Source organism: Oncorhynchus masou, chromosome 24 (assembly GCF_036934945.1).
Source record: "Oncorhynchus masou masou isolate Uvic2021 chromosome 24, UVic_Omas_1.1, whole genome shotgun sequence".
Classification (NCBI taxonomy): Eukaryota; Metazoa; Chordata; class Actinopteri; order Salmoniformes; family Salmonidae; genus Oncorhynchus; species Oncorhynchus masou.
Window position 1 is genome coordinate 76,608,063 of NC_088235.1, and position 26,576 is coordinate 76,634,638.

The 26,576-nt window shown below is 44.2% G+C and overlaps 1 protein-coding gene across 8 annotated transcripts in view; it reads right to left on the reverse strand.

Moving 5' to 3' along the window:
• Window positions 1-3,607: 3,607 nt before the first annotated feature.
• The window catches only part of si:zfos-588f8.1, a 95,936-nt gene continuing 72,967 nt past the window's right edge, over window positions 3,608-26,576 (reverse strand). For 4 of the 8 annotated variants that reach the window (XM_064934942.1, XM_064934941.1, XM_064934947.1 and 1 more), the window contains 25 exons: window positions 26,396-26,476; window positions 25,928-26,038; window positions 22,177-22,302; window positions 21,825-21,974; window positions 21,430-21,587; window positions 20,054-21,193; window positions 19,830-19,899; window positions 19,485-19,640; window positions 18,458-18,558; window positions 17,293-17,402; window positions 14,036-14,187; window positions 13,768-13,875; window positions 13,505-13,675; window positions 13,048-13,089; window positions 12,324-12,435; window positions 12,099-12,172; window positions 11,786-11,978; window positions 11,435-11,563; window positions 11,080-11,185; window positions 10,798-10,929; window positions 6,023-6,146; window positions 5,660-5,710; window positions 4,509-4,627; window positions 4,181-4,308; window positions 3,608-3,789 (listed from right to left, as the gene is read on the reverse strand). In XM_064934942.1, coding sequence (XP_064791014.1) covers window positions 3,728-3,789; window positions 4,181-4,308; window positions 4,509-4,627; window positions 5,660-5,710; window positions 6,023-6,146; window positions 10,798-10,929; window positions 11,080-11,185; window positions 11,435-11,563; window positions 11,786-11,978; window positions 12,099-12,172; window positions 12,324-12,435; window positions 13,048-13,089; window positions 13,505-13,675; window positions 13,768-13,875; window positions 14,036-14,187; window positions 17,293-17,402; window positions 18,458-18,558; window positions 19,485-19,640; window positions 19,830-19,899; window positions 20,054-21,193; window positions 21,430-21,587; window positions 21,825-21,974; window positions 22,177-22,302; window positions 25,928-26,038; window positions 26,396-26,476 — 3,906 coding nt within the window. In that variant the 3' untranslated portion in view covers window positions 3,608-3,727. Of the gene's footprint in view, window positions 3,790-4,167; window positions 4,309-4,508; window positions 4,628-5,659; window positions 5,711-6,022; window positions 6,147-10,797; window positions 10,930-11,079; window positions 11,186-11,434; window positions 11,564-11,785; window positions 11,979-12,098; window positions 12,173-12,323; window positions 12,436-13,047; window positions 13,090-13,504; window positions 13,676-13,767; window positions 13,876-14,035; window positions 14,188-17,292; window positions 17,403-18,457; window positions 18,559-19,484; window positions 19,641-19,829; window positions 19,900-20,053; window positions 21,194-21,429; window positions 21,588-21,824; window positions 21,975-22,176; window positions 22,303-25,927; window positions 26,039-26,395; window positions 26,477-26,576 lie in introns of all 8 variants that reach the window. The other 4 variants (XM_064934944.1, XM_064934945.1, XM_064934948.1 and 1 more) reach the window with 4 other exon arrangements.

Below are 26,576 nucleotides of genomic sequence, written 5' to 3' on the forward strand. Positions count from 1 at the left end.
TCTGTAGGAATGTTTGTGCAGTAGCCAAATACATTCACACCATTGGCTATATGCCTGGCATGCCAATATTGTTCTTCTCAGACCATATATTTCAAAACAAGCTTTGATAAAATAGATCAGTTGGTGTAGCACTTGAGGCACAGCTGAGCATAAATTTAAATAGTCTTTATTTTACTGGGCTGATAGTAACTGCATCTGATGGTCATGGTGCTTTCAAGACAAAAGTGAACTCCAAAAGAAACTGTCAAATTACGTCAGTGATCTTCAGGTCAGAAAGTTGGAGCTCTAGAAAGATACCCGAGTTACAAACTTTGAATTCCGAAGTGGATGATCTTTCAAAACTAAATTTTTTCAGTTGTCTAGAACGCACTGAAGTTTAAGTCTGAGATCTCAGTTTTGAACACTGCATTAGTCTCAGTGGAGGGAGAGAGCAGCAGAGAGTTCGTCTCTCTTTCCTTTCCTCCAGAGGGGACAACTCTTCTAACTGAAGTCGCACCGCTTCCACATCTGCCTCATGCACAAATGTTGTTCCTATGACCAGAGATTTTGAAATATTCCATGATATTAAAACAAACAAGATGCTAATAAATAATAAAATGCAGGGCTATCGTTACACTTGGCTATTCATTCATTGCAGCGCGAGTGAAAGTAGGGAGAAGCGCATTGTTTTGTAATCGTGTTGAATAAAAACTTATTTACAAAAACAGCACTCTTGCTGGTCATGGTTTTATAAAAGTTATGAAATCTCACGTACGCTAGTATCAAAGTTTGCTGTGGCCAGTGTTTTGGAAACTATAGACAGCGCAATACGGGGAAAAGGGAGTGCAAGCCTTTATCGTTGGCGTAAATGATTAACAGTACCGGTTGTCATCTTAGTTAACTTCCTCATACTGTAAGGACAGACAAAAACAAAATGTGCCACAGTCTTGTGATACAAGATTCTGCTTTTAGTTTAGAGAGAATAATCACCAGTAGGATTCCTTACATACACTGGTATAAAAATCAGGAAGACCATACAGCACCTTTGTTTTTGAGCTACTTGTATTGGATGCTTATATCATTAGCTGCCTCACTACATGGGTTGACCTCTCAATAATGAACATCCAGATTCACGACACTGGTTTCTTATTTTTTCTCCGCCTAGTGGTGAATCAATGGTAAATCCCAAAAATTAAAAGACCACATCATGGGATACAAGCATGTACTGTATTGTCCTGTTAATATTCATTACAGCTCACATCATTCAATTCACATTCAATCCCAGACATTCCGAATTGGCACTCTCAGTATGCAGGCACAGATATACAACATATCAAACAGCAGTCAGAAGGACAGTGTGATTCCTCACAAAACCCAGACATCTCCCCCCCCTCACAAAATATAATCCATTGGAAGAAGTATTACTGGTATATTTCTGACATTGTCTTTAGTCCTTTAACACTCCATAATGTTGAATCTGTAGATGCTACAAAGCAACAATTAGTGTCATATGAAGCTTTAACGCTTTGCTCTGGGGTCCTACTAATAACCCCAAAATGATCAGTTCAGGTTCACATTTTGAACACATTAACAATGGCTTGGTCGATTGTGTTGGTTCTCCTCTACAAGCTAGGAGGCATTTGATAATGCATTACTCATAATACAGGTCCCCCAAGCGTCTATTAGCTCAAGCAATAGCTCTAGCGATGCAGAAGGAGCTAGGCTATCGTCCTGTGCTAACACATTGACTATTTCCTACCCAGAGCAATAGCTCACAGGTCTAAAAAAACATACGAGCAAGAATTTTTAAAAATGCGATGTTTCAGGTGTTATGTCCGATAGATGAGAATCATTGCTATCGATACATATTGTTGAACATAATACACTCTGCGGGCATATCAAAGTTCCAGACTGGGGTGTCTGCTACTTTTAGCGTTATGATCCAATTTGTAAGCATTACCAACAGAGTGAAAGTGAAAATGGATTCCTGCTGGTGATTTTCAGAATGTGCAATGATATAAGTAAAAGGAGGGCTGTGATTGGCTACAATGCCTACTACGTCAATTTCTCTGGATAAAAATGGGCCATAACTTTAACAGAGATCCCACTCTTGAACTTTGATATGCACGTAGACTAAAGTATGTTCAACAATATATTGATAAATAGGCCAAATAAAAAAAACTATATTTTCAATATTCAATTTGTCAATATTCATCAATTAATGTAAAAAATGTCTGAAATTAAAATACTACTCATATTACAGAGCAAGAGGTAGAGCTTCATATGACAATCTTTACTTTCACATCTACAGATGAAACATCATGGAGCTTTAAAAGGAGGCCTAGGTGAGGTCCAAAATGACATATGCCAACTTTGATTCATTATTTCTCAAATTATGCTTTTAGATACAAAGTGTCAAATATATGACAATCCTTCCTCCAAAGGACTATTCCATAGATTACATTTCGTGAAAACCCCCCAAAAGCATGTTTTTTTTGGTCTGGTTCCGTGAGGAATCACTCATTAGTATTACATGTCAAACAACTTTTGAAGAGGTGGTCCTCTGTAGTCGATAGTGATCCTGACCCTCCGATTGACATAGTGGCAGGTACAGTACAGTTGACTGAAGCCATATGTATTGTAGCTGCAGAAACGTTACAGAAAGTAGAATCTAAAAAAGGTCCATGTATAAGACATGGCATGCAGACCTTGACAAGGGTTTAGCGGGTTTTCATCCAGGAGGAAAGTGGCTAGTGCTGCTCCCATTTCCCCTTTGACAAGTGAAAGCAGTTCCTATACAGGGAGGAAATGGTGGCAGAGGGAAGAACGTGGCGTTAATCCATTCCCCACGAGAAGGCTGTTCAAGGCCCCATAACTGGATCACAAGTGTTTTGGTCCTCGTTCGAGCATGTCTCCAGTTGGTACAATTTCTTTGAATCAGCACAAGAGTATCATACAAAGATACATACCACCCCCCTCATCGAATATTAAAAGTAGAAATTACCAACGAATTTGTACACTGACAATGTGCAAATCAAGGCACTATTGACTTTACATTGAGCAAACTGTTTGGGTCTTCTCATAAGGAGACCGTGGAATGGAAATGTGCAATTGCCTGCAGTTTTTCCTCATGAAAACGAAGTATTTAAAAAAGAAAACATTTGTCCATAGAGTCCATGTGGCCGCGCAAACTTGATTTAATTTGTCTCTTAAAAAACTACAACAATATATTAAGTGTAGAAAAAGTGCTTGGTGACACATCCTGTTATTACCAGGCATAAGTCACAAGTATATAAACACACATCCATGATCCGTGTCCATGGCAACAGCGACAATAACAGGACTCCATACTGTATCCTCAAGACCGAGGGGGGCCCAGCATAGATATCCAGTTCCTTATCGAGTTCTATTCTGCCTCCTGTCTGTGTCAAGCTGGGTCACTATAGGGGATGTCGGGGTCTGAGAAGCGTCTGAGGGCCTTGCTGGTGGCCTGGAGACTTTGTGGTGTGGAGCTAGAGGGAGGAGATGGAGGTGGGAGAAGAAAACAGGCCTTTGTCTGGACTGATGTACAGGGACTGGGGGCCGTCTTTGCGTCGGGCGGGCTGTTGATGATCAGGCTGAAGCCACGGCTGGCAGGAGGGGTTGAGGGCCGCAGCGGGAGGCTGCGAGCGGATGCCCGGCGGCAGCTTTACCGTGCCGAGGATGATGGGGCGATGGCGTTGTGGCCGGGAGGTGGAGCCAGAGGAGACTAGGTTGCAGAGAGAGGAATGCCCCCTGGGGCCTTAGGTCTCTGGGCAAGGTCAGCTTGGCCTAATTCAGCAGGAGAGAACGAGGATGAGAAAGCAAGTGTTAAGAGGGGAAAAAACTGCATCATCCACTCAGAGTTTGAGAGTAACAGCCATCCTGAAAGGGCTCAATATCACCACAAATAAACACCATGTTAGTTCGGTCAATATCTCTGCGTGCCACACAGACACTCATGCAAACACACAAAACGTTGCTTGTGAAACTGGGAGCCTCCAACCTGCTAGAGAGCAGACCTCCGCCACCCTCTTTAAATGCACCACCAGTTTCACCACAGCTTGTCTAGACCTACATCAGAGACAACATGGACAGACGGGGCTGGGTAGGCCGATGAGAAACACGTGTGTGAATAGGTAGGAAAGGGGGGGAGGGGTGAGACCGTACCTTTAATACTGACCTTCGGGCTCAGAGTTGTGGCAGCGCTCGTCCAGCAGGCTCTCAGAGCTCACCGACGCCTCAGAATCCAGGTTCTCCTGGTCTGAACCAGGCTGCTCCAGCTCTGGCAGTCTGTAGGCTAGTTCCTCCCTGGAAAATAGGGGGAAGGGAGAGAGAACAGAGGGGTCATAAAAGTAACCAAGGGTTGGTGGATCTCCGCAACCCAAAACTATGTCAATCAGATATAACCACTGGATATAAATACAACCAGTGTATAAATCACAGTATTAAAATGTGCTGAATTCAGTGGTGAATGTAGGTGTGACTCAGAGGCTCTGCTCGGTTCTTACTTCTCCTGTTTGATGGACTTGATTCGCGCCATCAGGTTCTTCTCAGCCTCCGTATCAGAGTCCAGCAGAACATCGTTCCCAGGGACCACAGTCGGGTCAGAGCACTCTTTCTCATGCACCTGGGAGAGAACACACAGTTATTCAGGACACCTCAACGATTGGGCTATCGCAATGGCAAGTCTACACCACACCGGTTAAGAGGATGAATGAATGAATGAATGAATGAATGAATGGAGGGGAATGGTGGTGGTGTGGGAGTTAGGGGGGGGCTGTGTTAACTAATCATGCATAGTGTTGCATAAGGTATCAGGGAACCATGATACCCTAAGGCAGGCAGGAGGTTGTGTCACGATCAGTAGGGAGAAACAGGCACTATGTTATTCAACCACACAACATGTAGGAAAACGTCAGTATCGGATGGGAAGGGTTTGATGCACTATTGAACGCAGCTTGAGACTGCAAATCTGAGCAGAAGTCATGTCATATGATACAAGGTTATTTTACACTAGGAGAAAAAAGTATATCATCAAGCATTCCCCATTTCCCTGAGTTCCAATGCTTGGTACCGGTGAACAGGAAGAATCCACAAACCATCCCTCTAAAACCGTGGTTGTGCTGTGTGGAATCATGTATGTTCCACAAAGCACAAGTGAGTTATGATCAAGAGTGAAATGTCACTTAAATACTAGTCAACCATACAAAAGTCAAACCATACACAAAATCCTATGTAGAAAAGACCAACAACACCAACCCAACACCATCACCCTGAAGAACCTTCCCATCACAGACGCTGGGGACTGAAACAAATATGCAGTATCACAGGGGTCTAACAAGTTCCCGGAGAGCTACTAAGAGCAGGTAAGGTACGCAGGCATTTGCTACAGCGCAGCACTAACAACTCTACTGATCCTGGTCTTTACTCGGGTCCACCATTCGTTGACTTAGTTGTGTAAACACTGGGCTGGAACAAAAGCCTGCATGCCCTGTAGTTCTCCGAAACCATAGTTGGGTGACCACTGCAATATTGTATACTTCCAGTTAGTATGAAAAGGAGGGGAAGGGTCATCGACTACTACACGTCATGCACAGACGGGTGGACATGGCAAACTGCATCTAGCTACCAGGAGAATTGGAGCTAAGTGGATACGTACCACCACTCCTTTGTACGGAGCAGAAAACCTGAGGGGCAAATGCCAGTGCAGCTGAAGAAAGGGAGAACCACAAAACAATGAGCAGTAACCCATGGTGGACATGGGACAGTAGAACACTGCCCAACAGTACATCAAGTCCGTGACTATGGTTGGTTTGCCTAGTGAGTCTATGGACCTGGTAAGTGTCAGGGTCAATCCATTTCAACTCAGGAAGTAAACAGAAATTCCAATTCCAGATGTTTCTCACAGAGAGGCATTGAGAAAAACAAATTGAAATGTCAGTTAACTTCCTGAATTGACATGAGATTGACCCCAACCCTGGGTATTGTTCAGACAGACCAAGGCATGTAGCATTGTGCGTACCGTGTTCTGCCTCTTGAGTTTGAGCTGGTTGACGGCCAGAGCCTCGGCATACTCCAGCTGTTCAATCTCTTCCATCTTCTCGTTGTAGCTTCGGATCTGCTCGTTGATCAGCATCTCCACACACCTGGGACACAAGACATTACATCTTAGTCATCCAATTATATTGTGTTAAAGGCACTGCATTGTTCTTCATAGAGAGTGTCCTACCTAGTTGCCTGAACAAAATGATCACTTGATGATAACAGCAAAGACGAGGGTTGAGATCAATCAAATTCATTCTAAAATGGACCATTTATCTTATTGTATTTCTTGCCACCTTTTTTTAATTTCACCTTTATTTAACTAGGTAGGCTAGTTGAGAACCAGGTAGGCTAGTTCATTTACAACTGCAACTTGGCCAAGATAAAGCAAAGCAGTGCGACACAAACAGAGTTACACATGGAATAAACAAACATATAGTCAATAATACAATAGAAAAAGTCTATATACAGTGTGTGCAAATGAGGTAAGATAAGGGAGGTACGGCAATAAATAGGCCATAGTGGCGAAATAATTACAATATAGCAATTAAACACTGGAGTTATTGATGTGCAGAAGATGAGTGTGCAAGTAGAGATACTGGGGTGCAAAGGAGCAAAAATAAATAACAGGATGGGGATGAGGTAGTTGGACGGACTATTTACAGATGGGCTATGTACAGTTGCAGTGATCTGTGAGCTGCTCTGACAGCTTGTGCTTAAAGCTAGTGAGGGAGATATGAGTCTCCAGCTTCAGTTATTTTTGCAGTTTGTTCCAGTCATTGGCAGCAGAGAATTGGAAGGAAAGGCGGCTGAAGGAGGAAGTGGCTTTGGGGGTGACCAGTGAAATATACCTGCTGGAGCGCGTGCTACGGGTGGATGCTGCTATGGTGACCAGTGAGCTGAGATAAGGCGGAGCTTCACCCATCAAAGACTAAGATGACCTGGAGCCAGTGGGTTTGGCAATGAATATGAAGCGAGGGCCAGCCAATGAGAACTTCCGGCGCCGACAGAGATGGCCGCCTCGCTTCGCGTTCCTAGGAAACTATGCAGTTTTTTGTTTTTTTACGTGTTATTTCTTACATTAGTACCCCAGGTCATCTTAGGTTTCATTACATACAGTCGAGAAGAACTACTGAATATAAGATCAGCGTCAACTCACCATCAGTACGACCAAGAATATGACTTTCGCGAAGCGGATCCTGTGTTCTGCCTTTCAACCAGGACAACGGAATGGATCCCAGCCGGCGACCCAAAAAAACGACTTCGTAAAAGAGGGAAACGAGGCGGTCTTCTGGTCAGACTACGGAGACGGGCACATCGTGCCCCACTTCCTAGCATTCTTCTCGCCAATGTCCAGTCTAATGACAACAAGGTTGATGAAATCCGAGCAAGGGTAACATTCCAGAGGGACATCAGAGACTAACGTTCTTTGCTTCACGGAAACATGGCTCACTGGAGAGACGCTCTCAGATGCGGTGCAGCCAGCGGGTTTCTCCACACATCGCTCCGACAGAAACAAACACCTTTCTGGTAAGAAGAGTGGTGGGGGCGTATGCCTTATGGCTAACGAGACGTGGTGTGATCACAGAAACATACAGGAACTCAAATCCTTCTGTTCACCTGATTTAGAATTCCTCACAATCAAATGTAGACCGCATTATCTACCAAGAGAATTCTCTTCGATTATAATCACAGCCGTATATATTCCCCCCCAAGCAGACACATCGATGGCTCTGAACGAACTTTATTTGACTCTTTGCAAACTGGAATCCATACATCCTGAGGCTGCATTCATTGTTGCTGGGGATTTTAACAAGGTTAATCTGAAAACAAGACTCCCTAAAATGTATCAGCATATCGATTGCGCCACCAGGGCTGGCAAAACCTTGGATCACTGTTATTCTAACTTCCGCGACGCATATAAGGCCCTGCCCCGCCCCCCTTTCGGAAAAGCTGACCACGACTCCATTTTGGTGATCCCTGCCTACAGACAGAAACTAAAACAAGAAGCTCCCACGCTGAGGTCTGTCAAACGCTGGTCCGACCAAGCTGATTCCACACTCCAAGACTGCTTCCATCACGTGGACTGGGACATGTTTCGTATTGCGTCAGGCAACAACATTGACGAATATGCAGATTCGGTGTGCGAGTTCATTAGAACGTGCGTTGAAGATGTCGTTCCCATAGCAACGATTAAAACATTCCCTAACCAGCAACCGTGGATTGATGGCAGCATTCGCGTGAAACTGAAAGCGCGAACCACTGCTTTTAATCAGAGCAAGGTGACTGGTAACATGACCGAATACAAACAGTGCAGCTATTCCCTCCGTAAGGCTATCAAACAAGCTAAGCGTCAGTATAGAGACAAAGTAGAATCTCAATTCAACGGCTCAGACACAAGAGGTATGTGGCAGGGTCTACAGTCAATCACGGACTACAAGAAGAAATCCAGCCCAGTCACGGACCAGGATGTCTTGCTCCCAGGCAGACTAAATAACTTTTTTGCCCGCTTTGAGGACAATACAGTGCCACTGACACAGCCTGCAACGGAAACATGCGGTCTCTCCTTCACTGCAGCCGAGGTGAGTAAAACATTTAAACGTGTTAACCCTCGCAAGGCTGCAGGCCCAGACGGCATCCCCAGCCGCGCCCTCAGAGCATGCGCAGACCAGCTGGCTGGTGTGTTTACGGACATATTCAATCAATCCCTAAACCAGTCTGCTGTTCCCACATGCTTCAAGAGGGCCACCATTGTTCCTGTTCCCAAGACAGCTAAGGTAACTGAGCTAAACGACTACCGCCCCGTAGCACTCACTTCCGTCATCATGAAGTGCTTTGAGAGACTAGTCAAGGACCATATCACCTCCACCCTACCTGACACCCTAGACCAACTCCAATTTGCTTACCGCCCAAATAGGTCCACAGACGACGCAATCTCAACCACACTGCACACTGCCCTAACCCATCTGGACAAGAGGAATACCTATGTGAGAATGCTGTACATCGACTACAGCTCGGCATTTAACACCATAGTACCCTCCAAGCTCGTCATCAAGCTCGAGACCCTGGGTCTCGACCCCGCCCTGTGCAACTGGGGAACTGGACTTCCTGACGGGCCGCCCCCAGGTGGTGAGGGTAGGTAACAACATCTCCTCCCCGCTAATCCTCAACACTGGGGCCCCACAAGGGTGCGTTCTGAGCCCTCTCCTGTACTCCCTGTTCACCCACGACTGCGCGGCAACGCACGCCTCCAACTCAATCATCAAGTTTGCGGACAACACAACAGTGGTAGGCTTGATTACCAACAACGACGAGACGGCCTACAGGGAGGAGGTGATGGCCCTCGGAGTGTGGTGTCAGGACAATAACCTCACACTCAACGTCAACAAAACTAAGGAGATGATTGTGGACTTCAGGAAACAGCAGAGGGAACACCCCCCTATCCACATCGATGGAACAGTAGTGGAGAAGGTAGTAAGATTTAAGTTCCTCGGCATACACATCAAACTAAATTGGTCCATTCACACAGACAGCATCGTGAAGAAGGCGCAGCAGCGCCTCTTAAACCTCAGGAGGCTGAAGAAATTCGGCTGGTCACCAAAAACACTCACAAACGTCTACAGATGCACAATCGAGAGCATCCTGGCGGGCTGCATCACCGCCTGGTACGGCAACTGCTCCGCCCACAACCGTAAGGCTCTCCAGAGGGTAGTGAGGTCTGCACAACGTATCACCGGGGTCAAACTACCTGCTCTCCAGGACACCTACACCACCCGATGTTACAGGAAGGCCATAAAGATCATCAAGGACATCAACCACCCGAGCCACTGCCTGTTCACCCCGCTATCATCCAGAAGGCGAGGTCAGTACAGGTGCATCAATGCTGGGACCGAGAGACTGAAAAACAGCTTCTATCTCAAGGCCATCAGACTGTTAAACAGCAACCACTAACATTGAGTGGCTGCTGCCAACACACTGACTCAACTCCAGCCACTACAATAATGGGAATTGATGGGAAAGGATATATCACTAGCCACTTTAAACAATGCTACCTAATATAATGTTTACATACCCTACATTATTCATCTCATATGTATACGTATATACTGTACTCTATCATCTACTGCATCCTTATGTAATACATGTATCACTAGCCACTTTAACTATGCCACTTTGTTTACATACTCATCTCATATGTATATACTGTACTCGATACCATCTACTGTATCTTGCCTATGCTGCTCTGCACCATCACTCATTCATATCTTTATGTACATATTCTTTATCCCCTTACACTGTGTATAAGATATTAGTTTTGGAATTTTTAGTTAGATTACTTGTTGGTTATTACTGCATTGTCGGAACTGGAAGCACAAGCATTTCGCTACACTCGCATTAACATCTGCTAACCATGTGTATGTGACAAATACAATTTGATTTGATTTTACAGGGCACAGTGGTGGGTAGTATTTGGGGCTTTGGTGACAAAACGGATGGCACTGTGATAGACTGCATCCAATTTGCTGAGTGTTGGAGGCTATTTTGTAAATGACAGAGTCAAGGATCGGTAGGATAGTCAGTTTTACGAGGGTACGTTTGGCAGCATGAGTGAAGGATGCTTTGTTGCGAAATAGGAAGCCAATTCTAGATTTAATTTTGGATTGTAGATGCTTATTTTAAATTATTTAAACATTTGTTCCAGATATATAAAGTAACAGTGGTTCCGGTCTATGCAGTGATCAGAGAGAGACTTACGTGGTGGTCTTGGCCACGTCCCTCATGCTCATGAGCGGGTCGGCGCTGTCTGGACAGCGGAGGATGCAGGGGGCAAACACGATGGCCAGGGAGTTGGGAGACATGCGGTTGTGAGACTCCTCCTTAGACACTCTGGGAGAGGAAATAAACGTTACTCATGTTTGAGGGGAAAAATGTGTCCTTTCAAAATTGTATTCGTCCAGCAACATACACTGAGCATGGTGTTTTTTGTCATTAATCCTTTATTCAACCAATCGAGAGCCCCGGCCATGAGTATCGCACCTGACTAGATGGAAGACGAGCCTTTCCAAGGTGTTGAAGCATGCGGTGGGGAGTTGTTCCAACACTTTGTAGATGGCATGTAGCTGTTCTTGCTTTTCAGGATGTTCTGGAGGAGAAAAGTACCAACATTTTGGATCAACAACAAATGTACCGCAATGGCACTCGACAATATTACACCACATTTCAACATGCAGTAGAATAGCTCAGTAGAATATACAAAGGAGAGCATAACCCACATGAGCTGATATAGGGGCTGAAGAAGAAAAGAGTAGCCATCTCTCTCAATCCTGGAGAAGGGCCATGGTCTATAGCGGGGCAGAGTTTTGTCTAAACCTAGCGTTATAACAGGACTCACCTACGGCCCGAAGGAAGTCATTGTAATGAATGAAGGTCATGAGGGGGTCAGGCAGCTCCCTCAGCCACTGTTTGACCAGCCCCGTCACTGTGTGGATGGGGTAGTCCTCCAGGCACACAGCGTGGGGGTCTGCCACACAACATCAACCATTACACAAGTCATGGAATGGGAACATGAAGAGGCATTCTTACGTCATAAATAAGATCTTTAGGCATTATGAACTAAAACAAACACGCTGGTGCTTACATGTTAAGTACGTCTTACATAGAACCCTTCAAGTGTTAGCCTTCAATATCTTTGTAGCTCTCTTGAAAGCGCTGCTATACTGTTTATGCTATGGCTGGTCCTTACCAGTCTCCATTAGCTGGTGGAGCTCCTTCATGCGGTTGGCAGAGCCAGACTTGCGGTAGATCCCCTCCGTGTACAGGCCGTTCATCTCCACGTGCTCCAGCATCATCTCCAGCACCATGGGAACAGTGTTTTTGTCGCTGGTCAGGAGACAGACTCGCACCCCAAAGTGCAGGCCCCCAGACTCCTCATCACTCTGCATACAGACGTCAACCATCAGTGGCAGCTTAGTCACATAGGAGTAACATAGGGACCAATCCTGACTTGACATCAGCCAACCTAAATCATGGTCTAACAATGAGATTAAAAAGTTTACCTTTTTGACACAAAACGTGGAGCAGTCTGTGACAATTTTGCAGAGGCACTTCTTGTGGCACACCATCTTGCAATCTGGAGGAATACAAATATTATCTTAGCATTTGAGTTCACGGTGGGGCTCAGAAGAATGTAAAAACTATTCTCAACATTCACATCAATCATTTGGAGTGTCGTACTTGTTACTTAAATATTGTCTGAATATTTGTGTGTGTGTGGTACTCACAGCTACACATGCAGGCTTTCTCCATGCCCCAGATATAGGAGCTGCACTGGTCACAGGACTGCATGATGTTAACCTGGTACGTGCTGAACACATGGTCCAAAGGGTTCTCCATCTAAACCATAACCACAGGACAATTGATATAAATCTTTAGAGTAATTTCTTTGAATACATACAGGTACTTGCCAAACATAATGGAAACACTTGAGTAAATTAGCAGTTGCTTCCACACAGGTCTGGTTCCTGAGTTAATTAAGCAATTAATATCACACTTAGGGTCATGTATAAAAATTCTGGGCAGGCCATTGTTTTGGCTACCATGGCAATGCCCCTATAGGATGACAATGCCCCCATCCACGGGGCCCGAATGGTCCCTGAATGGTTTGATGAGCATGAAAACAATGTAAACCATTTGCCATGGCCATCTCAGTCACCAGATCTCAACCCAATTTAACACTTATGGGAGATTCTGAAGTGGTGCCTGAGACAGCATTTTCCCGTCAACAAAACACCACATTTAAATGGAAGAATGGTGTCGCATCCCTCCAATAGAGTTCCAGACACTTGTAGAATCTATGCCAAGGTGCATTGAAGGTGTTCTGGCTCGTGGTGCCCTAACGCCCTATTGAGACACTATGTTGGTGTTTCCTTTATTTTGGCAGTTACCTGTTTCGTGCCATATTGAGAACAAAGTGGAAAGATTTTAGGGCGGATCCTTTGTACTTACACTCTTGTATTTTTTGCGCCTCTTCTTCCGAGTTTTATCAGGCTGAAACACAGACAAACACATCAATACCCAATTTATTTAACCCATATATCAATCAATGCTGTGTTTATCATACAGCGAGGCACTGGTCATTACAAAAGCCTTAAATTGTTTTGATGACTAATGGTTTTGATTTTGTTTTTCTATTTGAGCAAAAGAACACAGCATTAGCCATAGCAAAATGCAGGAAATTAGCTTGAAAACTGCAAAATTTTCTCTCCGCTCCATGGCAAAATGTGAAGAATTGCAGGAAATTGCCTTAAATGCCTACACCACCAAGATGGTGGCCTTTAAAATGTTCAGCCGCGCTGATGGGTAGATTGTCACGCCCCCTATCACACCCACCACCTAAGTCAAGCCTCTTTTTGACGCAGAAAAAACATTGATAATAGCCCTATGACAAAATAAGCAAGTTCACCTTAGCTGGTTCTGCCTCCTCCTTCTTGATCTCTCCCCGTATGAAGCCGTCCAGGACAGACTGAAAGAGGTTGACCACCAGCTGCACCTCACCCTTCTGCTTGTCTCCGGCCAGGCTGATCACCTTGTTCTGGTAGCCACGCATCAGACCGTTGTAGCCAATGTGGGGTTTCTGTCCACCACGGGAGAGAAAGAGAGAGTCAGAAATGCATAAAGCATCACCCATTCATAATCCATAGTGTGTGAGTGTGTGTGTCCACATACTGGGAGAGAGTACATTCCCTTGATGGTCTCTCTGAACTGCATGGTGGCTGTGACGAAGATGTGCTCGGTTGCCGACAACTGCTTCCCCCTGGAGCGGAAGTCATTCACCTACAGAGAGATTAAACATGTGGTCAATTGAAAATATCGGAGCATACAATAAGTGTATTTTAGCTCTATGCATCTGGAAACTACACAAGGTGTGTCACGGAGAATAACCCTCATAACAGTTAGGCCTTAGCTGTATGAAGAAGCAGAAAAGCGGTCCGACCTGATTCCCCAGGAACTCATCCAGATGTCGGAGCTCGTTGGAGTTGGTAATCTCCCGGTCCAGTGAGGCGTTCCACTGCTCTGAGACCCGTGTGGCCCGGCTGATCTTGATGGTGGGGTTCCGGCTCACCGCCCGACCTCCACTAGCCGGGTCTGGGTGGGAGAGGGATGTGTGACAGGTGGTGTTGTGTGGAAGAGAGAGAGAGCAGTGTTGTCAATATGTACAAATACCATAATACATTATTTGAAAACAAACAGTGCTTGGAATAAAGATTTCTAACTTTTCTGTAGAATCTGACAGCCATCAAAGCTCTAAAACTAGGAAGTACAACAAGCTGTAAAATGTAGATTGATGGGACCTGGGCGCATTTTATATATAGTGAACAAAAATATAAATGCAACATGTAAGAATTAACAATTTCACTGAGTTACAGTGCCTTGCAAAAGTATTCATCCCCCTTGGCGTTTTTCCTATTTTGTTGCATTACAAACTGCAATTTAAATTGATTTTGATTTCATGTAATGGACATACACAAAATAGTCCAAATTGGTGAAGTGAAATGGAAAAAAAATAGCTTGTTCCAAAAAAAAATCAAAAACGGAAATGTGGTGCGTGCATATGTATTCATGCCTTTGCTATGAAGTCCCTAAATAAGATCTGGTGTAACCAATTATCTTCAGAAGTCACATTATTAGTTAAATACAGTCAACATGTGTGCAATATATATATAGTGCCTTGCGAAAGTATTCGGCCCCCTTGAACTTTGGTGCTACAAAGTATTAACTTAAGGGGGCTGAATAATTTTGCACGCCCAATTCTTCAGTTTTTGATTTGTTAAAAAAGTTTGAAATATCCAATAAATGTCATTCCACTTCATGATTGTGTCCCACTTGTTGTTGATTCTTCAAAAAAATAGTTTTATATCTTTATGTTTGAAGCCTGAAATGTGGCAAAAGGTCGCAAAGTTCAAGGGGGCCGAATACTTTCGCAAGGCACTGTGTGTGTGTGTGTGTGTGTTTATATATCTCTATCTATCTATATCTATATCTATATCTATATATATATAGACACACACACACACGTGTGTGTACGCACACCTGTTCTGAAAAACCCAAAGTCTGCAACACCACTAAGCGGCACCATGAAGACCAAGGAACTCTCCAAACTGGTCAGGGACAAAGTTGTGGAGAAGTAGTGATCAGGGTTGGGTTATAAAACAAAAGTTCTGAAACTTTGAACATCCCACGGAGCACCATTAAATAAATTATTATTAAGCACCACAACAAACCTGCCAAGAGAGGGCCACCCACGAAAACCCGCAGACCAGGCTAGGAGGGCATTAATCAGAGCGGCAACAAAGAAAACCCTGCAGGAGCTGCAAAGCTCCACAGCGGAGATTGGAGTATCTGTCCATAGGACCACAAAGCACTACACTCCACAGAGCTGGGCTTTACGGAAGAGTGGACAGAAAAAGACATTGGCGAACACATATGGCGTTCGCCAAAAAGGGACATGTGGGAGACTCCCCGAACAAATGAAAAAAGGTACTCTGGTCAGATGAGACTAAAATGTTGCTTTTTGGCCATCAAGGAAAACGCTACGTCTGCCGCAAACCCAACACCTCCCATCACCCCGAGAATACCATCCCCACAGTGAATCATGGTGGTGGCAGCATCATGCTGTGGGGATGTTTTCCATCAGGGGGAACTGGTCAGAATTGAAGGATGACGCTAAATACAGGGAAATTCTTGAGGGAAACCTGTTTCAGTCTTCCAGAGATTTGAGACTGGGACGTAGGTTCACTTTCCAGTAGGACAATGACCCTAAGCATACTGCTTACACTCATGTTTAAAGGGAAACATTTACATGTCTTGGAATGCTCTAGTCTGTTTGTCTTATTTCTTGTTTGTTTCACACAAAAAAGTATTTTGCATCCTCAAAGTAGTAGGTATGTTGTGTAAATCAAATGATACAACACCCCCCCCCCCCCCAATTTTAATTCCATTTTACTTCCCGGTTGTAAGGCAACAAAGTAGGAAAAATGCCAAGAGGGGTGAATATATTTTGCAAGCCACTGTACAGTTCATATAAGGAAAATCAGTCAATAAATTAATTAGGCCCTAATCTATGGATTTCACATGACTGGGTGGGGGCCTGGGAGGGCATATGCCCAGCCAATCAGAATACGTTTTTTTTTTACCCACAAAAGGGCTTCATTACAGACAGAAATACTCCTCAGTTTCATCAGCATTTCGGGTGGATGGTCTCAGACAATTATGCAGGTGTAGGAGCCGGATGTGTAGGTCCTGGGCTGATGTGGTTATACGTAGTCTCTGGTTGTGAGGCCAGTTGGAAGTACTGCCAAATTCTCTAAAACTATATTGAGGCGGGCTATGTTAGATGAAGGAACATTCAGTTCTCTGACAACAGCTCTGGTGGATTTTCCTACAGACAGCACGTCAATTGCGCACTCGCTCAAAACTTGAGACATCTGTGGCATTGTGTTGTGTGACAAAACGGCACATTTGAGTGACTTTTGTCCCCAGCACAAGGAGCACCTATGTAATGATCATGCTGTTTAATCAGCTTCTTGATATGCCACATCTGTCAGGTGGATGGATTATCTTGGCAAAGGAGAAATGCCCACAAACAAGGAGGTAAACAAATTTGGCCTCAACATTTGAGAAGTAATATATGTGTGTATGGAACATTTCTGGTATCTTTTATTTTAGCTCATGAAACATGGGACCAATACTTTACATGTTGCGTTTATATTTTTGTTCAATATATTTTGTTTTGTCCATGAAATGAAAGCTTTTAACTTCATTCCAAATTAGTTTTATTTACGGGGTTCTTCATATCACTGTAGATATAACATCCCTTTTTACCACTCTTAAACACCAAACTCTCATGCACTGCCATAGCAAGAGGCTAGAGCCAAATTCATGAAAGGTCCAAACTATCTTGTTTTGATAAGAGCTTAATCCTACTTGCCTCATTATTTACCCTGAAAGCAAACACCTGGATCTTCTCTCTGGGTCCCATGTTCAGGAAGTGGCTGACCCTGTATCACCCCTACCTACATCACTGCACTTTTCCAGCACCTTCACATGATTAAAACCACTGACAATTCCAGACCAGATCAGCACAAATAATGTGAGCCTTATTGTATAACCTATTGTAGAACTCGGACAGAGTTTTTCCTGGTCAGGTCACATATTTGGTGTCCCTCAAGGCTGCGACCAGGTGCCTCTTACCTTCTCCTCGTTCGATCAGGGCCTGGGCCATGGTCAGTTCTACATCGTCAGGGGTCTGAGGCTCCTTATGGGGACGTTTCTTCAGGATCTTCCTCAGGAACCCTGAGGGTCTACAGCATAATCAAACTGTAACCGCACTCAGTCAACGCAAATGCACAAAGTCTAACATGGGTTATTAACGTGTATTATGTTTTTTTAATGGGTTTGACTAACTCTTGGCGCAAGACTGCACTATAGTAAATAGGCACAGTTGAGTAATGCATCTAATCCTAATAACATGTATAACAATTACAAGAGCACCTATTGTTCAGACATAGATCACTTCTGCCACCATGTATGAGAATTCGATAGAACATGCTTTGTTTTAGTGAACAGATGTGTGAGATGTGAATGTTGAATCTTTATGAAGTGTGAATATCAAGAGGCAGACCTGTGAGGGTTTATGTATGCAAGACTACAGTACTACATTTTCTCATCGGTACAGTCCAGCACCACATATTTTCAGGGTTTACAACTCCGCTCACTGAGAACCATGGTAACAATCCAAAGCTAAATCAAAACAAAGCGCAATAGTCAATCTTCCAATCCAATAACTTTGTCATGGCACAGCATTTTCAAAAAAGTGAATTAATGAAAGAGTAAATGAAGTTAAGGAATTTATCCCATCCAATAATCTGTCTCTATAGCTATATATGGGAAACTCTAGTTTGTGCAGCAAGCCACATGGAGCTGGACAGTTTGATTACACAAGAAAGAGTGTTTTCCCATGGGCCATCTGACTCAGACCGCCTGGGTGGACAAAATCGTCTGCTGAAGTGTTCTCCTCCACTGTTACTATATTAGCCTCTTTCCATCACACAAGCATTGGGGTTATCCGGAAGACCCTTAGGACATAAGTATGCGATTTGACATCCAAAACCCAAGGCATCAAACCATAATATTGGCCAAGTATGGTTCTAATCTACACCACTAGTTCCCAAACCGTTTTATGCTGTGACCTGCCAAAAGCTCTTATGACTCATCAAATAAACAAAACCAATAATTCTAGGTACAACCCAGTCTCTTTTCACAACCCAAAAGGAATCAGCCATGAATCAAGGCAAGACTATTCTGTTCCCCATCCTGCTGTACAATATCTCCCATTAGTTTCCCTGAAGCAGCGTACTTCTCTGGGGTGGAAGGATGAGTATGGACAGTGTCCTGGTGGCCTGATGTGTCATGGGTCCTCCTCTTCATGCTGCCCTTTGACCCATCCTCTGTAGGAGACTGGTGATACAGGGAGAAAAAATAAGAACAATGTGAGGAATCAAACTACACAATTCCCTTCCCATTGAGCAGGTGTTCAAAAGCACAGTTTGAGAAGATAAGGCCTTGTTAGAAACTCAATGGGGATAGATCATTTGTTTCAGTTGTGATAGGAAAGAGATGACATTTCCAGCAATCAAGAATGGCCCCAACCAAATAGCAACCAATAAACTTCCATGAGAACCCCACCTACACAACTTCCAGAAACACCCAATCTTGGCGACAATTACCTTAAAAGTTCACCACTTCTCATAATTGATACACAAATTATGGATGACGTTCTCATTTTATTACCTGAAAAATACACCAATGTTTATTCCCATCAGCACATTGACCTTTTTTTGTGGTGGATTTGGGGAAAGCCAAATTGAGTCCACAAATAATCTAGGACCACTTGTTATTTAAATAACAAATGAATCATTCAATTGAAAAATGAGAGTTGCGTTAGGAATCCACAGGAAAGTCATTGTCTAATAACACACTTCCAGTAAGAGCCTGGTAAAATGGTAGCTACGTTACAACTACTTCTTTTTTTGCTGCCATGGACATGACATTTGATAAAAGAAGATTAACTGCTGGGTGAAATAGCCCATGACGACACACATGGCTTGCTGAAACAGCTAAATCATGACGGTCGACCAGAAAGGTTATTCATTGTGGAGTTGACCAACCCTGAAGTGTATACACTCCTAAGTCTCTTTATTATATTCTGTGTTACATCTAAGGAAGTGTATGATGATGGGGTTAAACACTATGGCAGAAAAGGTCAGAAAATGGAGTCCAGAGATAAAGAGCCAAAGGTGTGCGAGGAGGCACCAGGCTTGCTTTGGCTGGCAGGGCTCAATTTCTCTGAGATGGCAAGCTGTGCTCTAGCTTTGTGATTATACCTTATCCATGGACTTTGAGTGCAAGGGCCTGCTTGGGCCCACAGGGGACAAAGGGAAGCAGGTCCAATAGTCCACTTCTGCACTTTTCTTAAAAGGCGAGCGTCTACGAGCTAGCCGACGTTTGTGTTTGGCACGTTTACGGTAACGTGATCTGACCTAGCCAGAAAAGCACAACGACACTTTGAGCTTCCATTCAGATGCCTTGCAGGAAGGATGTGATTGGCTAGCTTCAGCCTGTTCAGATCTGATGTGCTGCCCTCATATTTCATGAAAAAAAAACAGTTAATAAGAAAAGGCAAGGCACACAACATGGTGGGTATAATACTAGAGCAACATGCATGTTACCTCTCTGTTTGACATAGCACCAGCCGATCCAGGGGACATAGCATCAAAAGATGACGAGTTTCCAACACTCCTGGAAATAAAGTAAGTACGATACAGAGATGAGGGAAATTCATGCTCATAACTGGGGGAATCATCAGTCCTTCCTCATGTTGCAAAAACAATGACATCAAAAAATGATATGACATGATATAGTGTAGATATCAGAAGGATATGAAATGTCGTACTGTGAATATTTTTTTATCCTGTCCTTGCTGTGGGCCTCAGGAGGACTGGTACTCTCTGGTTGTTGTACATCAATCTTCCCCTCCTTCCATTTCTCTGCCTTCTCCTTCACAGCGTCCTGTTGGCTGTACCGAGTCAGGTTGCCTGGACCCAGGACCTCATGGCCGTTCCTGTTAGCCATTGGCTCAGGGGGGTTCAGGGGTAAGGTGCTGGGGCGTATAGGAGCAGGGGTGGTGGCTTTGGCTTCCTTCTTCCCCTTGTCGTCCTTCTTCCAGGCTACAAAGGTGTACTGGTCCATCTCCTTGCTATCCGTCCGGCCTTTTGGCTTTTCCTCGGCTCGGCTGGCTGCCTCCTGATCTATGACCTTAGGGGATGGCTCCTCCTTGGTGGATGCCGAGGCGACCCGCTTACTCTCTCTCTGGCTGTGCTCCAGGCCCCGCTGGCGCCGAAGCTCCCTCTTCTCCTGGCTCCTGGAGGCTGTGACCTTGTGGAGGGGGGGAGGACGTAGCTTCTTCTGCCCCGACTGGGGGTCTGCGGAGGGGGTAGCCTCCGCAGCCACCTGAGCCCCCTTGTGTCTCTCTGGTGAGTGGGGGGCAGCTGCCTCTGTGGTCCCCCCCCCCTCGGGCTCCTCGGAGTGGGCTTGCTCCTGTTCCTCCACAGCCTGGCTCTCCTCCTCCAGCTGGGGCCCAGCCTCAGCCTGTGTACTGTTGCCCTTATCAGGCTGGGAGACTGCAGAGGCATTCCCCTTTTCCACCTTCTCAGAAGGTGAACTAGCTGCAGCTTCGCCATCTTCCACTTCCTCCCTCTGCTCCTCCTTGTCCTGGACAGGCACTTTGTCCCAATGCCGGCTCTCATCTAGAGTCCTTTCAGCTACCACCTGTGCCTCTATTTCCTCCTGTGTCTCAGGTTCCTCATTGACGCTTTCTGCCTGCCTCAGCCTTGCCTCTTCATTCTCCCTCGCCCTCCTCTCCGCGGACTCCCACTTTGCCTCTTTCTTTCTCCTCAACGCCTCTTCCTCTGCATCCATTTCCAGTCGGGTTGCCTCCTCTGCCTCTCTCACTAGCCTAGCTGCAGCTTCCTCCCTCCTGGCCTCCTCTTCCTCATCCTCCTTTTTCCTCCTGTCCTCCCGTATTGAATGGCACCTGTAAAGTCCAACATGGTTCAGAGGTTGTTCAACATCCATATCACAATGTTAGAAAATTATAAGAGATGCCTAAGCATTTATAACAAATAACTGTGGGGATTCTGGCAGCACCAGTACCGGAATTCATGAGATGTTGTTAATAATAACTTAGTCGCTGTTTACCAGTATCTCGAGGCATTTCAAACATTATAAATACAACATTAAGTATTTCAGTGGTGTGGCCTGGTGCTGTACCTCCTCCGTGCTGAGTGTCCTCTGGCCAGAGCCTGTAGCTTCTTGATGCTGGTCCGCCTGCGGAGGTACTGTGATCTCTGTCTAGAGCCCCTCCAAACGGCCTGAATCAGTGTGGCCGCCTGACGCCGTCTCTCCTTGTGTTGCCTACGCCATGCACGCTGGAAGGGACGAACAGGGGCAAGAACACATTAGCCTGTCTGCAGAAATATGATTGTCTCATATAGGAAGGTTATTGGACAATTTATATGTATTTCTTGATAAGAAATAGACACAGAAAAGGCATTCAAGGCATTCCATACAGGAAAAAGTTATATCTTTGAACTGACATCAGTGCCTTTTCTGTACAGACAGTTTTATGGTGGAACACATAAAGGAAGGATTATCACACAGCTTACCTGGATCAAGATGGCCGCCTGTCTCATCTCCAAGAAGTACCTCCTCTCCAGGCGCGCCCTGAACCAGAGCTGCAGGAAGATGATCTTACGCATCACGTCCTTGTGCAGCGTGTCCTGCAGCTGCTGACGCTCTAGTTCCTTCAGGTAAACCTGAGGATCACAATTGAAGAGATACAAGAGACACATAAGTGGAAAACTCTCTTATTATTTATCTCTTTGGGGAACATTGGATACCTGTTCATTTTCCTTATGCTAATAGTTTAGAAAGTAACACCACGATAGCCTATATATCTTTAACTTATCATAGAAAAGTGAGGTTTGAGTAAAAAGAGTGAAGGAGCGCTTGTCGAACCTTGGTTTTGCCTATCTGGTAGGTGGTGTGGTCTAGATTCATCCTCTGGAACAAGGCTGAGATGTCCTCTGGCTTGGAGGGTGTGGCGTTTCTGGGCAGCAGCACTCGGAATTGCTCGATGAATTCCTATTTATGGAAGGTACTTAGTTCATTGACCAACACAATCACAGATTTTCGTGAAATAGATAAACTACGTATTTGAAATTCATAAGACACACAATTTTTTCATAACACATTCTTGTCCAGTACATGATTTTCTTCATAATGAATTCCAATTTGTTGTTAGGGTCTTGGAATTATATGTTACGGTAATTGGCCACGCCAATGTACACTATCAGACATAACCATTGGAGGGGAGAGGGCAGGATTAGCGCATATCAGACAATTGTTTTTTTTTTATCATGTGATTTGCACACATGGGTTTGGGTTGCTAGACCTTCACGTTATACACACATCCTCCCAGACCAAACTCCCTCCTATAATTTCTGTATAAAGTAACCTACTGCCTGCATCTGTGATTGAAGTGCACTGTATACAAAATCGTGTGGTGTACAATTATTTTTGTACTTTTTTGTGTCCGCCATGAATTTCTACACAATAATTTATGATAGTGGGTTACATTAAGACAGAAAATGCCCAATAAATATTTTCCTTCTTATACTGAACAAAAATAAACACAACTTTTAACAATTTCAACAATTTTACTGAGTTACAGTTAATATAAGGAAATCAGTCAATTGAAATAAATGAAGCCCTAATTTATGGATTTCACATGACTGGGAATAGTAATCTGCATCGGTTGGTCACAGACACCTTAAATACCAGTCAGCATCTGGTGTGACCATTTATTCACCTCATGCAGCATGACATTTCTCAGAGTTGATCAGGCTGTTGATTGTGGCCTGTGGAATGTTGCCCCACTCTTAAATGGCTGTGCGAAGACGCTGAATTTTGGTGGGAACTGGAAGTGTCGTACACGTCGATCCAGAACATAGCAAATTTGCTTAAGGGGTGACATGTCTGGTGAGTATGCAGGCCATGGAAGAACTGGGACATTTTCAGCTTCCAGTAATTGTGTATAGATCCTTGTGACATGGGGCCGTGCATTATCATGCTGAAACATGAGGTGATGGCAGCGGATGAATGGCATGAAAATAGGCATCTGGATCTTGTCACGGTATATCTGTGCATTCAAATTGCCATCAATCAAATGCCATTGTTTGCTTTCTGTAGCTTTGCCTGACCATACCATGCCACCATGGGGCACTCTGTTCACACACCGCCATACACTGTCTGCCATCTGCCCGGTACAGTTGAAACCAAGATTCATCCATGAAGAGCACACTTCTCCAGCATGCCAATGGCCATTGAAGGTGAGAATACCAAACTGTAGTCAGGTCAAGACCCTGGTGAGCATGACAAGCAAGCAGGTGAGCTTTCCTGAGACGGTTTGACAGTTTGTGCAAAAATTCTTCAGTTGTGCAAACCCACAATTTATCAGCTGTCAGGGTGGCTGGTCTCAGGTGATCCTGGAAGTGAAGAAGCCGGATGTGGAGGATCTGGGCTGGCATGGTTACACATGGTCTGCAGTTGTGCGGCCGGTTGGACTTACTGACAAATTATCTAAAACAATGTTGGTGGCTTATGGTAGAGAAATGAACATTCAATTATGTAGCAACAGCTCTGGTCGACATTACTGCAGTCCGCATGCCAATTGCACACTCCCTCAACTTGGGACATCTGTGTTATTGTGTTGTGTGACAAACAGCACATTTTAGAGTAGCCTTTTATTGTTCCCAAAACAAGGTGCACCTGTGTAATGACCATGCTATTTAATCAGCTTCTTGATGCAAGACAGCTGTCAGGTGGATGGATAATCATTGCAAGGGAGAAGTGCTCACTAACACATGTAAACAAATATGTGCCCAAAATGTGAGAGAATTAAGCTTTTTGTGAGTACGGGACATGTTGCATTTATACTTTTGTTCAGTATATACAGTGCCTTGCGAAAGTATTCGGCCCCCTTGAACTTTGCGACCTTTTGCCACATTTCAGGCTTCAAACAAAGATATAAAACTGTATTTTTTTGTGAAGAATCAACAACAAAGTGGGACACAATCATGAAGTGGAACGACATTTATTGGATATTTCAAACTTTTTTAACAAATCAAAAACTGAAAAATTGGGCGCGCAAAATTATTCAGCCCCTTTACTTTCAGTGCAGCAAACTCTTTCCAGAAGTTCAGTGAGGATCTCTGAATGATCCAATGTTGACCTAAATGACTAATGATGATAAATACAATCCACCTGTGTGTAATCAAGTCTTTGTATAAATGCACCTGCACTGTGATAGTCTCAGAGGTCCGTTAAAAGCGCAGAGAGCATCATGAAGAACAAGGAACACACCAGGCAGGTCCGAGATACTGTTGTGAAGAAGTTTAAAGCCGGATTTGGATACAAAAATATTTCCCAAGCTTTAAACATCCCAAGGAGCACTGTGCAAGCGATAATATTGAAATGGAACGAGTATCAGACCACTGCAAATCTACTAAGACCTGGCCGTCCCTCTAAACTTTCAGCTCATACAAGGAGAAGACTGATCAGAGATGCAGCCAAGAGGCCCATGATCACTCTGGATGAACTGCAGAGATCTACAGCTGAGGTGGGAGACTCTGTCCATAGGACAATAATCAGTCGTATATTGCACAAATCTGGCCTTTATGGAAGACTGGCAAGTAGAAAGCCATTTCTTAAAGATATCCATAAAAAGTGTTGTTTAAAGTTTGCCACAAGCCACCTGGGAGACACACCAAACATGTGGAAGAAGGTGCTCTGGTCAGATGAAACCAAAATTGAACTTTTTGGCAACAATGCAAAACATTATGTTTGGCGTAAAAGCAACACAGCACATCACCCTGAACACACCATACCCACTGTCAAACATGGTGGTGGCAGAATCATGGTTTGGGCCTGCTTTTGTTCAGCAGGGACAGGGAAGATAGTTAAAATTGATGGGAAGATGGATGGAGCCAAATACAGGACCATTCTGGAAGAAAACCTGATGGAGTCTGCAAAAGACCTGAGACTGGGATGGAGATTTGTCTTCCAACAAGACAATGATCCAAAACATAAAGCAAAATCTACAATGGAATGGTTCAAAAATAAACATATCCAGGTGTTAGAATGGCCAAGTCAAAGTCCAGACCTGAATCCAATCGAGAATCTGTGGAAAGAACTGAACTGCTGTTCACAAATGCTCTCCATCCAACCTCACTGAGCTCGAGCTGTTTTGCAAGGAGGAATGGGAAACATTTCAGTCTCTCGATGTGCAAAACTGATAGAGACATACCCCAAGCGACTTACAGCTGTAATCGCAGCAAAAGGTGGCGCTACAAAGTATTAACTTAAGGGGGCTGAATAATTTTGCACGCCCAATTTTTCAGTTTTTGATTTGTTAAAAAAGTTTGAAATATCCAATAAATGTCGTTCCACTTCATGATTGTGCCCCACTTGTTGTTGATTCTTCACAAAAAAATACACAGTTTTATATCTTTATGTTTGAAGCCTGAAATGTGGCAAAAGGTCGAAGTTCAAGGGGGCCGAATACTTTCGCAAGGCACTGTATGTATGTATATATATATATATATATATCAGAGTTACACAGTTAGCTATTGGTAAATAATCAACAACAGATATTGCTTCCTTCCCGGTGTCTGCTGGCTATCTGAGTCAGTGAACAAGTGCAGCGTACCTGGAAGGTGTACTTGGCTCCATAGCCAGACCTTCGGATGCGAACAGTCTCCAGCATGCCTGTGTAGCGAAGCTGCTGCAGCACCAGGGTCTCATTCAGACACATCTCCTTCTGTACACACACACACAGAAAGTCGTTAGAGGAACGAACGCAAACATTTTCCTCATCTTGGTTGTAAGTAGTAGCCTCAATGTTCTTTATTTATGCATACCTATGTATGAATAACGTAATGTATAATAACTGATACCAATAATGTATAGATGCGCATGTGTTATAGATGACTCCTAATGAAACTGTACCCTGTTTTACTAGAACTGCTTTTAGTGTCACAAAACTATGAGTTGTCCACAACGTGGTTTTTAAAATCTGTATTTTGTATTGTCAACTACCGTATCATTGTGGATGGACACTTATAAAAAAACGAAACTCCGACTCTGGTAAAACATGTTTTTAGTGAAGTGACTTTACCTTCTCAGAGTTGGAGCGAATACAGCGGACGAAGAAGGGCTCTGCTCTGCCCAGATTCTCCAGCAGCTTTGTCAGAGAGGTCTGTCAATGTAAAAGAGGTTTCATGTCAATTAAGACTTACCTCAACAAATAAACATTTCCCATGTTCTGCATCTGCATTGTATGAAGTTTGCATTGTGTG